Source organism: Polypterus senegalus, chromosome 3, assembly GCF_016835505.1.
Source record: "Polypterus senegalus isolate Bchr_013 chromosome 3, ASM1683550v1, whole genome shotgun sequence".
Classification (NCBI taxonomy): domain Eukaryota; kingdom Metazoa; phylum Chordata; class Cladistia; order Polypteriformes; family Polypteridae; genus Polypterus; species Polypterus senegalus.
In genome coordinates, this window is record NC_053156.1 from 182,377,079 (window position 1) to 182,391,574 (window position 14,496).

At 36.7% G+C, this 14,496-nt stretch overlaps 1 protein-coding gene across 1 annotated transcript in view; it reads right to left on the minus strand.

Moving 5' to 3' along the window:
* Positions 1–14,496, minus strand: part of abcb10 (ATP-binding cassette, sub-family B (MDR/TAP), member 10) — a 130,171-nt gene that overhangs the window by 65,600 nt on the left and 50,075 nt on the right. Inside the window, exon 6 of the mRNA XM_039748287.1 lies at positions 6,751–6,886. Coding sequence (XP_039604221.1) covers positions 6,751–6,886 — 136 coding nt within the window. The remainder of the gene's footprint in view (positions 1–6,750; positions 6,887–14,496) is intronic.

Sequence of the window (14,496 nt, forward strand, 5' to 3'; positions counted from 1 at the left end):
TTCACCTTAGTACAGAAACCTAAAATATCATGGTAGGCAGACCACAAAACTGGTGAACCCCTACTGTTTTCCATATGTTTGTGATATAATAAATGCTTCTTAAAATTCCCTGTCTTAACTGTTGTCAGCTACAAGTAATAAAAATGGCAAGGGTTAGTTATTTTTTCAGTATTCATTGGCTAATTTGGTTATTTACATTACATTATATTTGCAATTTGTTTATTGAAACTTAGTTTATATACATTTTATATATTGTTTATGATTGCTGGTTTGAGTAATTTGGTTGTTGTTAGAATTGCTTGTATACTATAACCACAAGTAAAAGGACTACTTTGGTGTACTGGTAGTTAACAAGCAACTTTCGCAATTAACCCCTCACCACAAACTGTATAAGTTACATCTTTTCTATGCACCAATTTGTTTAGTTTTGACTTTTTTTCTTGTTAATTTAATGTAATACTTGCTGTTTCATCTGGCGCTGAGGACAGCACAATTTAGGGTTTGGGTACTCATTTTGAATATACTTTTAGTGCTTAAGGGATTTTATTGTGCCATGCAACAGAAATTCTAATAAAGCCATATACATAAGTTTAATAATTTCAAAATAAAGCCAAAAGCAAATACAGAACTTTAACAATTTCAAGTTGTGAACTCCTTTATTACACAACTGCATGTGCTTAGTGTATAAAAGGAGGATACAGTAATCCCTCGCTATATCGCGCTTCGACTTTCGCGGCTTCACTCTATCACGGATTTTAAATGTAAGCACATCTAAATATATATCACGGATTTTTCGCTGGTTACGCTTTCTGCGGACAATGGGTCTTTTAATTTTGGTTACATGCTTCCTCAGTTTGATTGCCCAGTTGATTTCATACAAGGGACGCTATTGGCGGATGGCTTAGAAGCTACCCAATCAGAGCATGTATTACATATTAACTAAACCTCCTCAATGCTAAAAGATATGCTTCCCGCGTGGCACTTGTTTTGTTAGCTTCTCTCCGTCTCTCTCTGCCTGACGGAGGGGGTGTGAGCAGAGGGGGCTGTTTACACAGTGGCTGTTTGCCTAGAAGATAGGATGCTCCTCTACAAAATGCCGCTTTATCGCGGTGCTTCTGTATACTTAAAAGTACGTAATGATTTTTTGATTGTTTGCTTTTCTTAGCGAGCTCTGCTCCTTTGAAGATATGTTTGCATTCTTTTAATTGTGAGAAAGAACTGCCATCTCTGTCTTGTAATGAAGCACAGTTTAAACGTTTCACTAAAGGGTGTTATTTCATGTCTAGAGGGCTCTAATAATGTTAACAGTGTGGGAGAGTTTATAAGGGCTTAAAATATATAAAAATAACCATACAAACATATGGTTTCTACTTCGCGGAAATTCATTTATCGCGGCAGAGTCTGGAACGGATTAACCGCGATAAACGAGGGTTGACTGTAATTTAGTTTTTCAAATTACATGGTTTTACCTGATTAATTAAATTAAACAGAATACAGTATAATAATGTATAATAATAATCATGTATAATAACTATCAAAATGTTATTTGCAAAATGTAGATATGTTTTAAATGTACATGTATTTGGTACATTAGGTTTGAGGTGCCCAAATTTGATCTAGGATTAAAAACAATGCACATAACATGTTATTTTTGTACACCTACCCAACCAAAGGTTTTCTCCTGTTTTTTTTGTTCTGTGGAGACAGAAGTGTGTGCATTAGAGAGACTGTGTTTATGTCACATGATTGTGATTTATTTCATAACTGATATTCAACATGTTGTAAAAGTTCACAGGCATTTTAATTTTCTGGCAGAAGAAGTCTGTAAGACTAAACAAGAGGCCTAGAGAAGTGTGTAAGTTAATTTGCTATAGACATGGGCATACAAAGGATCTTAACTGAACAACTTGGAAGCCTAGAAGAAAGCAGGTGTTTTCTTCTTACTCAACTTGTGATCATTATTATTATCATTCTTTCTAATGTTCTACTGTTATTAATTTCAAGACCATCATTAAAACTATGCAAATAATAGTAAAGGAGCTGACAAACATATTAATATGTTGTAAAGGAGTTTCATATTCATTGTCTGTTTGGGTTTGTCTTTCAGGGTTGGTTCCCACTTTGGGCTCAATGCCTCTGACATAGGCATACTGTAGCACTCTGGAATGCAGAACTGAATAACTGGATGACAAAATGGATTGATGCATGAATAGAGGAATGGAGGCTTGAACGTTTCTTAATGTATACAGTAAAAACTATGACATTCAAGTCTTTAAAGACCAGTAAGGTACTGGATATCAACATTATCCACATATTGTTTCTTTATCCATGTCAATAACTTACCACTTCAATCACTGTCAAATAAAGGTATTTAGTTGCCGTATACAATAAATTATTAAAAATTATGATAATTCTGTCATTGATTGTAATCTAGGCATTTTTAAATGTATCGATCAGCTTATAAATGAACAATTTTATGTTAAAACCTAAACCAAGTGAATCACTGCTAAATAAATGTATTTAGTTGCAATATATAATAAATTACTATAATTTATGATCATTCTGTCATTGATTGTAATCAAGGCATTTTTAAATATATCTATCAGGTTATAAATGGACATATTCTATGTTAAAACCTAAACTAGTTATTGTGTGTTACCAGGCAGTATTTGTGCAAATGAAGAAAGAAACACAGTAATAACTTAAATAAAATGGGACTAATCTTGTTTCACTTTGAAGTGTGAGTTCCTTCAAGTTCTTGTAACATCTTTGGGTCAATATGGATTTATCCACTGTACAGAAATAACACACTCTTGGAAATGTGAGACAATATAGCCCTCAATAATTATGGGCCAGATATAACAGATTGTATTGCATTTGTAAATAACAATATTCTTTTCTAATACAAATTAAAAAAAGATGGCAAAATAAACTATGGCACCAAAACTCAGTTACACCTTTACATAAGTGAAGGAATAAACAGAAACAGAACCAAAGTGTTTTAAAATAGTATTGTAAACTAACTTAAAGTTAAATGTTTAAAGTTAATGTTTCTCACATAGCCTATTTAATATACTGTATAATGAAACAAAATTATATTTGTGTTAATGGTATTTGGGTATCATTAAAAACATAGCAAACATTATCCTTTAAATTAAAGGAAATTTCTTTGCATCAGCAGGCAAAGAAAAAAACCTGAAAGCTTACAAATTTGACAAGTTTAAAATAAACATTATTTATAAAAATTGTAGCAAAGCACTGCAATGGTTAGTCCTGTTATCTTGTAGATTAAGAGTCCTACCCTTGCCAACGCACTCACAGATTAAAACAAAGTGCGACATCTAGATTATAATTCTGCTTCAAAATTTATAGATACTTTGAGTAAGTCGAGTGTAATTGTGGAAAACCATTTAGATCAGTTAACATCAAATGTAAATGTGGAAAGCAATTTAGATCAGCTAACATCACATTATAATGTGACCTTGAGAGATGCTCTGGATGCAGTGGATCCCCTTAAAACAAAAGTGATCAAAGCACATAGAAACTCTTCCTGGTTTAATGAAAAAACTCAAGCTCTTAAATTAAGAGTGTCGAAAACAGGAGAGCAGATGGAGAACAACAAAGCTACATGTCTTTCAAATTGCATGGACAGAGTGTGTTAAAAAATATAAAAAAGCTCTCTTTAAAACTCGGTCAGAATACTATTCTACAATAATAGCAATAATAAAAATCCTTGTGTACTGTTTAGAACAATTACTAAAGTAACAAATGATAATTCAGGGAATGCCAACAGATATTATTAGCAGTACAGACTTTATGAACTTCTTCAATGAGAAGATTAAAAATATAAGATCCCAGATCTCAGCATCATAGTACAAACTGCATAATAGCTTACCAGACCCTGCCTCACATTGCATTCAGCACTTTAGTAATTTTAATTCTGTAACTGAGCAGGAAGTCTTAACTTTTATTTCTAAAATGAAACCCATTACTTGTTCCCTAGATCCAGTGCCAACAAAACTAGTAAAAAGTGTAATTAATGGATGTTCTTGCAGCGCCTATTCTAAATATTATCAATAGTTCATTATTGCAAGGCACAGTACTTGATGCACTAAAAGTGTCAGTCATTAAACCATTACTTAAAAAGTCAGACTTAAACCCACACATACTAAATAATTATAGGCCTAATTCAAATTTACCCTTTCTCTCTAAAATACTAAAAAAGTAGTCGCCAATCAGCTTCAGTCAAACCTTACACATTACAATTTATTTGAGAAATTCCAGTCTGGTTTCCGCACTGGTCATAGTACAGAAACGGCACTAACACGGGTTGTAAACGACATTCTGATATCCTCTGATGAAGGAAACTCCACTGTAATTATGTTGTTAGACTTAAGTGCAGCAATTGACACCACTGACTATTCTATTTTACTGCACAGGCTAGAAAATGATGTTGGCTTTACAGGCACTGTGCTTGCTTGGTTTAGTTCTTACTTATCAAATCGATTTCAATATGTACAGAAATGTGTTGACAGTACGCCATCATTATACACAGAAGTGAGATATGGTGTCCCGCAGGGCTCAGTACTGGGACCTTTACTGTTTTCACTTTACATGCTTTCACTGTGATCTATCATTAGGAAATATAATGTTATTTTTCACTCATATGCAGATAATACCCAGTTATACCTTTCATTTAGATCAAATGAAGTTTCTCCGATGTTGTCTTTAATTACTTGTGTTAGTGAATGAAAGGAGTAGATGGATGAGAACTATTTGTCTTTTAACACAAATAAAACAGAGATGTTAATTGCTGGAGGGAATGACGCTGATCACAACAATATTTTGTCATCATTTAACTCATTTGGAACCACCATTAATTTTACTGAATCAGCCCGCAATCTAGGAGTTATCTTTGACTCTAGCCTGTCATTAAAAGTGCATATTACAAAGTTGCCCAAATCATGTTTTTTCCAGCTTAAAAATATTGGGAAATTAAGGCACTTCCTAAATAAACAGGATTCTGAGAAATTAATTAATGCATTTATTTCTAGTAGGATTGACTATTGCAATGTGGTGATCACTGGATGTTCAAACTGTTCTTTATACAGCCTCCAGTTAATCCAAAATGCTGCTGCAAGAATTATTACAAGAACAAGAAAGTATGAACATATAACTCCAGCTCTTGAATCCTTACACTGGCTCCCGGTTAAGTTTAGGGCAGATTTCAAAATCCTCCTTTTAACATATAAAGCATTAAATGATCAATGTCCAGCTTACTTGTCCGAACTTATCATGACTTACAAACCAGAGCGCACATTAAGATCTCAAGATGCCGGTCTGCTTATGATTCCAAGGATTAATAAAATAACAGTGGGAGGTTGAGCTTTTAGTTACAGGGCCTCTAAACAATGGAACGGTCTGGCTGCTGCTACAAGAGATGCCCCTTAGGTCTCAGCTTTTAAAACTCGGCTGAAGACCCACTAGTTCAGTTTAGCATATCCTGACTAGAGCTGCTGATTAACTGCATATCTTTTGTTAGTCATTAGCACTAAAACATAAGTAACATGATAGTTATAATTTGTTACTAACCCTCACATATTCTGTTTCTCTTCTCGGTACTCAAATGTGGCACTCGTTGCCACAGCCCACTTGCCAAGTTGTTTTGCCTGCCTATGGTAAAGTCATCCCCGATGGAGGATCACAGGAATTGTGGGGTAGAGGAGTCCTTTCATCGGATTGGATGGCCAAGCAATGTTTCAGCTCTAAACAAACCCAAATCATATTATGTGATATCATCTACTGTTAAATTCTGGTCTTATAAATTTTTTATCTTTATACTGTATTGAGGATTTGTTCTTATCTGTGTATTGTATTGTATTGACCCCCTTCTTTTTGACACCCACTGCATGCCCAACCTACATGGGCTTTTTTTTAGGGCTTTTTTCCTTGTCTTCTTAGATAGTCAAGGCTGGGGGGCTGTCAAGAGGCAGGGCCTGTTAAAGCCCATTGCGGCACTTCTTGTGTGATTTTGGGTTATACAAAAATAAATTGCATTGTATTTTAGGATCATAGCATGAACACTATGTTTGAATTTTGTATTCTTTGTTTTCTATTTGTCTACTTGGGTTCCACCTGAAAGTTGTGTCCCCCACCCCTCTAAAGATGATCAGGTTAGGTTTCTTTACAACGTTAAAATTGTGGTTAAGAATGGATGTGTGAATGTGACCAGTGTTGGCCGGGTGATTCATCCAGGTATGAATCTGGCTTGAACAGATCTAGGCAACCTTAAATTTCTATAGGAATAAGCAGGTTTGTAAAATCTATAAATTAATTTATTTTTGTTTTAGTTATTTCAGGAAGTAGTAGTAACATCCTCATAACTTAAAATAAATAAAAACGATTTAATACCATATGTCTAAAGTGTAATAAAAGTCAATACATGCAGTATTTTTGTGGAATACATCCGTTACATTAGCTGTTACTGTTCTAACAAAGAAAATGTTCCAGTATGATTTCTATAGTACATCCTAACTATATAAAACATTAAACCCAGTTGATTTTTACCAGTTATTATGTTCTGCCTGTAAAGTACAAAATATTATAAAAAATTTACAACCATTGCTGCAAGTTAGTATACTAGCTTCTTGTTTAGTATTACTGAGAAGTTAAGATTTGCTCAACTAAATAACTCACAGCTTAAAAGATTAATGAATTGAGACTTCAATGTAACTATCACATGTTTCTTACCTCCAAAGCTTATGCCCACCCAGAAAGCATACATCAAGAAAGATGAAAGTTCTCCAAATGTCATGTGATCACCTCCCATGAGTAATCCACCCTTGTACAGTACCAACAGCACAATAATGTTACCACTCAGGCCTGTCTGCAAACATGTAAGAAAATAAGAGTCAGTTAAAAACACAATAACCTCTTTGGGTGTGATTTACATCATAAACATTAAACAAATTGTGTAACACTTGAAGCCAAAGCCTGTACTTTGCAAAGAAACCATATATGATCAAGCCTATCGTAAATATCAAGCCAAGCTAATTGTAAAGAAACAACAGCATACAGATTTTACTCAGATAGCATTAACTGCAAACCAATAAAGAACATTCTACTGCTGAAAAAGGAATGTGGCCTGGCAGAAATAAATGTTAAAATGTCCATTGCTCTGCACAAACATTTATAGATGCAAAAATGAAGAATGAGCAATTAAAGGTTTTAGTTTTTGATATTAAATTAGATTTTTGATGTGAACATGTTCATTTTGAATGACATTTAGAACATTTTTATATTCTTATTTTTTTTTAATAAATTAGGAAGGCTGGTTCAATACATTAACTCTTACTTTCATTAAAACACAGTTCTCTGTTTTCTAGAAATAAATGTCTTTTTATATCACTATGATGTGTGAGAAATTCATTGTTTTTTAATATGTACTAGAGGGCTTCGCTTGCCCACCTCACCAGCTGGTTTCCTACTGCTGCTGCTGGCAAGCTGTGTGTTCTGCTTGTCGCTTGTTGTTGTTTTAAGAACTGGAAGCACATGATGTCTGTCTGCCAAAAGCATTCCAACAACTGCTTGGTTAGATGTCCGTGAACTTGTTTTAAATGTTGTCTCACTGCCTTGTCTTGTGTGACATTAAAGTGTCTCTCGCAGGACGTCAAATTGTCTTCCGAGAAGATCACGTCTCGTCTCCCTAGTCTTCCTCCCAGGATTTTTTTAATAATAGAGAGATAAGTATGCTAAGCCACTAAACAAAACACATTTCATACTTTTGGTGTCCAGAGTTATGACAAAAACCAGGGACATTGTCATTCAGTTAAGCAAGCTAAAGAGCACCTCACTTCTTTCCTAACCAACCTGTATCTGCATACCGTTCATAGTTTAACATGGCATTGGAAAGTGGTGATATATTGTATGTTGGGTAGACATGCAAGAAAGAATTTTACCGCACCCTGTACACATCACAATACTGCTACTAAAATTATCTCCTCATAAGAGCCATGCAACACTTTTTAGTTTAACAGATGACCAATTATAAATAGTTTCTTTACTTTAACTAAAGCCAAAAAATACATGCTTTACAGGATCAGCCTTATCCAGAGAAGCCATAAGCCATACAGCTGCTTGATTACCTAGCTACATGACAAACAGTAAAAACCACAAAACTAAAAACTCATGAAGTGTTTTACTCACAAGAAACTCCAGCACAGTATACACTATCACAACATAGTAAAAATAAAACATAAAAATATATGTCTATGCAACAAAAATGAAAACATAAAACTGAACAGTTTTGGAAGTGGCTGCAAATGCAAAAAAGTTAAGGAAAATGGTCTTTACAGACAAGAGTGCAAAACAGAACTGAACAGGTTCGGAAGTGTGGAAGAATAATTTTATGGTAACACAGCATTCATCTTAAAGAAATAGTATAAAGGGTTAATAAATGTCAGAAGCCTGTTCAGGCACACCACGGAACCAAATAAAGGTCAAGCGAACAACAAAATGTACACTAAAATATAAGAACTGGTTTATGAAAAATACTGAGATGGTCAAGTAAATAAAGAATGTACCAGAATAACGGTTGATGTAATATACAAAATGACTAAGAGATGACTAAGAAATCCGCAGAATGGTTATATGCACAGAAATTTCAAGGCACAACTCAAAGGTATAAGAAGAACCAGAATATAATAATAGACTTTTATTTTATACAAGTCATTTGGGTGTAAGCCAACATACCAACCAGAGTAAAATGTATGCATTGATTGACACTGTAAGTAAATTCAACAGTTTACAAACTGAACCTTTATTCTTTGTTTCTCTGACCATTCTGACTATGCTGTAACAGACAAGTTTTGAAGAATGCTTCCTCTAAGGCATTTTGCCAAGGAGTAGTTAAAAGATACAATGAACAGCTTTTCTCCTGCCTGATTACTGATTTGTCCTATTAAGAGGATACAGTGGAACCAAAGAAATTTCCCCCATATGATTGTATGTAAATACAATTAATCTGTTCCAGACCAAATGAACTGTACGTAAATATATTTTTTTAAAGCTTTTTAAGCACAAATATAGTTAATTATACGATAGATTGCACATCTAATAGTAAACTAAATGTAAAAACATTGAACATCACCAAGAAAACCTTGAACAACAGAGAAAACTAACATTGCAAGAGTTCGCGCTATAGTTCGCTGTAAACACTTTTTTTTTAATGAGCTTTAAGCACAGGGGAAAAAAAGGAACATTTGAACAAATCCGAACTTTATTTAAAAACCAACCACAAGCAACCAAGAAAGTAACATTGCAGGAGTTCACGCTAATAGCCTTACAGCCCGATTGCTGTAAACACTTTTTTTAAAATGAGTTTTAAGCACAGAGAAAAAAAACAAATATTTGAAAAAAGAGAAAAGTAACATTGCAACAATTCACGCTACAAACTGAAAAATTAACTTTTGAAAAATCTGTAATACAAAAACCATAAACCACCAAGAAAACTAACCTTGCATGAGTCGAGTTTTGGCATGAAGTGAGGAGGAACTGGGTGGAGAGGAGGTTACAGTTTTGAGGGAGAGTCTGGCTCCGGATGGAGGGATGTTTTCCTTCAGGTGTTTTCTCTGTTGTGATTTCTTGGGTTTCTGGTGTTTTTAGCTGTTTAGCTGGTGGATCAGACTTAGTGAAATAGTGCTCTAATGTGACTTGTCTTTTCCTACGCATTAAATTTTTTTGGAAATGCGAGACAACATTGTCGTTCATCATATTTATCACTCTGTTCGTAACCGCTTTGTCAGGGTGGTTCTTTTCGAAAAAATCCTGGCACTTGTTCCATTTTTCCATGATGGCTTTTATCGCATCACTTTTTATAACCGTCCTTTCCTCTTCTTCCCCGGAGGACTGCTCCTCGGTGAGCAACCTAAACTCCTGCTGGAGTTCAGCGAGTTCCTCCGTCGTCAGCTCCTCCTTGTGATCCAGGACCAGCTCCTTGATGTCCTCATTGTCCACTTCAAGACCCATGCTCTTGCCCATGGACACAATCTCATCCACAACAGGAGGCTCAAAGCTTTCTAAAACCTGTTCAGGAATGCATTTAGGCCAAAGTTTCTGCCAGGCCGAGATCAATGTGCAGTGTATGACATCTTCCCAGGCTTTATCAATGAGGCCGATGCAATGAACGATATTAAAATGGTGCTTCCAGAACTCTTTCAGGGTCAAAGAAGTCTCCTTGGTCACATGGAAACACCCGATGAATAGTCCTTTGGTGTACAGTTTCTTGAAATTTGAAATAACCTGCTGGTCCATGGGCTTCAGAAGAGGAGTCGTGTTGGGGGGGGAGGAACATGACCTTAATAAAGTCATACTCCTCGACCATATCATCAACCAAATTTGGAGGGTGTGCCGGTGCATTGTCCATCAGAAGAAGGCATTTTTTAGGCAAGTTATTCTCTTTGAGATATCACTTCACGGCGGGAGTGAAAGCCTCGTGCACCCGTTCCAAAAACAAGGTCCTTGTGACCCACCCCTTCGTGTTTGCCCGCCACATCACAGGCCGTCTGGCTTTGTTTACATTGTGCTGCTTGAAAGCACAAGGGTTCTCAAATTGGTAAACGAGTAGTGGCTTGATTTTTACGTCGCCACTTGCGTTAGCACACAGCAAAATGGTTAACCTGTCCTTCATTGGTTTATGGTCGGGCATATCCTTCTCTTCCTGGGTAATGTAGGTCCTCTTCGAGAACAATCCGGTCTCGTCACAGTTGAAGACTTGCAGGATGTAGCCTTCGTCCTCCACTAATTTTGTGAAGTTTTTCACAAATTCTTTCACAGCTTGAGCGTCGGAACTAGCAGCCTCTCCATGCCTTACCACACTATGAATGCCACTTCTTTTGCGAAACTTTTCAAACCATCCTCAACTGGCTTTAAATTCCTCACTTTCAGCACTCGTGGAAGAACAGTTTTGCAGCAAATCGCCATGAGTCTTCCTGGCTTTCTCGCATAACATTGCCTCCCTTACGCTATCCCCTGCAAGTTGCTTCTCGTTCAGCCACACTAGCAACAGTTTTTCCACCTCTTCCAGCACTTGAGGCCTCTGCCTGGTTAACGCTGCAACTCCTTTTGCAACATCAGCTGCTTTAATAGATTCTTTCTGCTTTAGAAAATCGTAGATTTTGACTTCTTGTACTCGGCGGAAAGATCAGTAACACGAACGCCACACTCAAACTTTTCAATAATTTCTTTCTTTACTTCGATTTCAGTTTTCTTCAAAACTTTCTTCTCACCACTTTTCACTTGCTTAGAAGCCATGGTTAACTGCAAAAGCACAAAAAATACCGTAGAGCACAATGACATCACAGGTAAAGCACGCACGTCTGACTAAGACAATGAACAGGGAGCGGCTCAACACGTACTTAAATACAGTAATCGGGGTGTACAAACCGGAAGGGAAATTGAATAGAGCACAAAGAGTTGACAGCGAAAGCATGCACGCACGTGCAAGCATGCACGTCTGACCGAGAACAATGCAACACGTGTGGAAATCATCGGCGCGCACAAACCAAAAGGGAAACTGGCTTGTACGTATACAGAGTGTGTGGTCGTGAACTGAGGCAAAAGTTTGGCGAACTTTTTGGTCAGGAACCGAGTTGCACGTGTACCGAGAAGTTCGTGAACCGAGGTTCCAGTGTATTTATTTTTAATAAGATGTGACACATGACTCCCTGTCTTGCACCCCAAAACATGAGGCTGAGTCTCAGTACTTTAGCAAAACCAGCTTTATTTAGCTTGAAACAGGAACAGCACGCTTATTTATTGGAGCAGGATCTACCACTCTCCTATATACAGACAACGCAGTCAGTCAGGCAGGGTCATGGCCAGGTTAGTGGCCAAGTAATACTCTCCCTGCAATTATAATGTTCCTTGGATCACCCATTGATTACAGGCACTTACAGCATGACCACGATTGGCTTGGATTTTGCTTCCGCTGTGCTCCGCTGCAGTGCCGTGAGGCTGTAATTGCCCCAGCAACAGACAATCAATCTTCCACAGATGCGGTAATCATGCTTCAGGACGCACTTCAGCATGTTGTCCCATTTTTTGGGTCCCAAAAGAGTTCAGAAACCTCACAAGATGTTAAATTTCTACCACAGAAACATGACAAAATTTCCCGCATTTAGTCTGTGGGGAGATAAGAGAAAGGATTAGCGCCCTCTGCCACCTGCTGCTCTGACAGGGAATTACTTTCTTTTGAGCCCTTTAGCTGCCTCCCATGAGCACATGTGTCACAAGATATAATAATATATTGTATGTTTTTGCAACAAAAATATTTAGGTAAAAATCAAATGGATCATTTTCCAGAAAGATGATAAAAAACTTTCAATGACTTAGTTGCATTAGTGCGGTGGGTTGGCACCCTGCCTGGGATTGGTTCCTGCCTTGTGCCCTGTGTTGGCTGGGATTGGCTCCAGCAGACCCCCGTGACCCTGTGTTCGGATTCAACGGGTTGGAAAATGGATGGATGGATGGATAGTTGCATTAGTGAGCACGGCTTTTATAATATGAAATACAACTACGTTCAGATTTAACTAATCATATACTAAATCACGTAGAATGTCATTTGTCTTCACCTGACACTAGCTAAAGTGATTGTGATTATCTCCAAATAAAATCAGTTGCACTTGTATCATCTTCATGAATCTTTTTTTTCTTTTATAGAAAGGAATTACCATGGAAAGCTATGGAGCCCCTAAAGGAACATGGTTGAGAAAAAAAAAAAGAATGTTAAAGAAAATTGTTTGATGAAAGGAAAAAAAATGATCAGAGAATGCGTTTTTCTTTTTGGTGAGAGAAATGTTTTTCTCCCTCTACTTAAAAACACTTTTGATGGAAGAAAATGTTTTGATGGTGTAGGTGTCATGGTGGACATTCAATGGCATTTCAGCTGGATAAAAAAAAAATGATGTGCAGCCCTGTTGGGGTCCCTGGATGCCATTTGAGGAGGAGAACCTCAGGAGGTTCCTACAGGAGCCAGAAGTGCTTCTAACAGGACACACTATGTACCAGAAGTGTTCCCAGGTCTGGTTTAATATAGGCCCAATGCCTCTGGGTTCCGACTCCCTGAGGAGAGAGGAAGGAGAGAGAAAAAATTCCAATTTGTCTTGGAACTGTGTATTTACTGGCTGTGAAATATGCTGTGAAATAAAATTACTTTATTTGAACCTACGACTGTGTTGGGCATTTCTGGATTCGGGACTCAGTGGTGTCCCCAACTGGTTACAATGGGAAGAAAACAAATTTTTGAAGAGTGGAAAAAAATGTTATTTTGAGGTAGGAGACTTTTTTCTCTACTTCCATGCTTATATCAGGGAGCAAGAAGTTATAACATATTATAAGAAGATACGCAAACAATCTAAATGACAAGTTGACTGAAACTCAGCACATGAACACACTCACAGCATATGCAGTTAGAATGACTTGAGATTGTGTCACTAAGGCAGACACCCAGCCGACTTCGTGGTCATTCCACAATTTGGAGTAAAGCTGGGGATTGGTAACTCAAAATCGTAGTCTTCATTCATTCTCAGAGCAGATGCAGTATTTTAGACAACCTGATGTTTTGTGCTTACATGCTTCTGGTTCAGTCTACTTGTTATTTGATTGTGCTATCTGCTGTGAAAATGAGTGAACTTGTAATTACAAGTCATCAAAAAGCTGCAGACTGCAAGATTGTCTACTTGGTATGACTATGAAGACAGAGCTGGGTATTGGTGACTCACAATCACAGTTACAGTTATTCTCACAGCAGATACTGAAACTGAACAAAAATTACACTGAAATGCAAGACATAAACAGAGCATCATGTGAGATTGTGCCACTAATGCTAATACCCAATCATCTTCAAGTCATTTCAAATATATAAGGAATGGTTTAAAAAAAAAGAGAGTCTTACAATAGCCTAGTCAGAGCCCAAATTTCAGTCATACATAAAAAATATGTACTAAAGTAGACTGCGGAGTAGCCACTTGCAGTACTGTATACTATACAGTACAGTATATACTGTACAGTATATTCAACTGATATTGAAGTCTTCTATCTTCTTTGAATTGTAAAATCCTGATAGGCTAAGTTAATTCAGGCTTATGTAAACAGACTAACTGATGCAGTTAACACGCAATACGTTTATGTACAGTTTAATTTAAATAGTGGTCAAGACAATGCAGCCAAGGTATTAAAAACATTTTCTGTTTTTATAATTTTTACTAGAAATAAACCATTTGTTTTACTAAAAACCAAAAATAGTCTGACACTACAAGTATTTGTATAATTTCAGGTCCCAGACTGGTTCAGCTATGCAGATAAGGGGTCCCAGACTGGTTCAACTATGCAGATAAGTGTTAACAGGACATTCCATACCTTGTCAGTTTAAAATCACTGAAAGTCTACTGTAGTAAGTAAGGATGTTATTAACCAAAAAGTAAATGAGGATAGAGTAGA